Source organism: Parus major, unplaced genomic scaffold (genome assembly GCF_001522545.3).
Source record: "Parus major isolate Abel unplaced genomic scaffold, Parus_major1.1 Scaffold910, whole genome shotgun sequence".
NCBI classification, from domain to species: Eukaryota; Metazoa; Chordata; class Aves; order Passeriformes; family Paridae; genus Parus; species Parus major.
Genome location: NW_015379785.1, coordinates 4,692 through 5,560, shown reverse-complemented (window position 1 = coordinate 5,560; position 869 = coordinate 4,692). Strand labels below are relative to the sequence as shown.

Here is an 869-nt window from a genome sequence, read left to right as displayed (position 1 = left end):
CAGTTTTCCTTGGAATTCTGCCACTTTTCCCAAAATTCCCAGTTTTTCCAGCCAGTTTTCCTTGGAATTCTGCCATTTCCCTGGAATATTCCCAGATCTCCAACCAATTTCCCTTGGATTTCCACCACTTTTCCCAAAAATCCCAGAGCCTTTCCCAGCCAGTTTTCCTTGGAATTCCACAACTTTCCTGGAATATTCCCAGCTTTCCCACCCCATTTCCCTTGGAATTCCACCCTTCCCCCCAACCCCCCCCATCCCTTCATTCCCCCAAATAAAACCCCCCTAAAAAAACCCCAAACCACATTTTGCCTCAGTTTCCCCTGGGAAATTCCATCGGGATTTTTCCCCGGGATGGGAATTTTTTCCCGGGATTTTTTTCCCGGCACTCACGGAGTTGGTTCCCAGGATTTGGAGGTCGGGCTTTTCCGACTCCAGGAGTTTGGCCACCATGGTGAGGAAGCTCTGGACGAAGAGGTTGATGCTCTGGCAGTGGCAGGCCAGCAGCAGCTGGTCCAGCGCCTCCATGGCCACGCACACCGAGCTGAGACCCCGCGGGGCGGGAGGGAAAAACAGCCCGGATCACACCCGGAATTGTGCCGGAATGGGAGGGAAATGTGCGGGAATTGTTGGGAAATTATCAGGGAATTATTAGGAATTATTGGTGAATTATTAGGGAATTATTGGGGAATTATTAAGGAATTATTAGGGAATTATTAGGGAATTATTGGGGAATTACTCTGGAATTATTGGGGAATTCTTTGGGAATTCTTTGGGAATTATTTGGGAATTATTCAGGAATTATTGATGAATTATTGATGAATTATTGGGGAAATATTGGGGAATTATTTGGGAATTGTTGGGGAATTATT

At 46.6% G+C, this 869-nt stretch overlaps 1 protein-coding gene across 1 annotated transcript in view; it reads right to left on the bottom strand.

The window, feature by feature from the left end:
• Positions 1 to 386: 386 nt before the first annotated feature.
• LOC107199519 (protein EFR3 homolog B-like) overlaps positions 387 to 869 on the bottom strand; it is a gene marked incomplete at its 3' end in the record, with an annotated part of 5,168 nt that continues 4,685 nt past the window's right edge. Inside the window, exon 2 of the mRNA XM_015616834.2 lies at positions 387 to 541. Within this exon, the coding sequence (XP_015472320.2) occupies positions 387 to 541 (155 nt within the window). The remainder of the gene's footprint in view (positions 542 to 869) is intronic.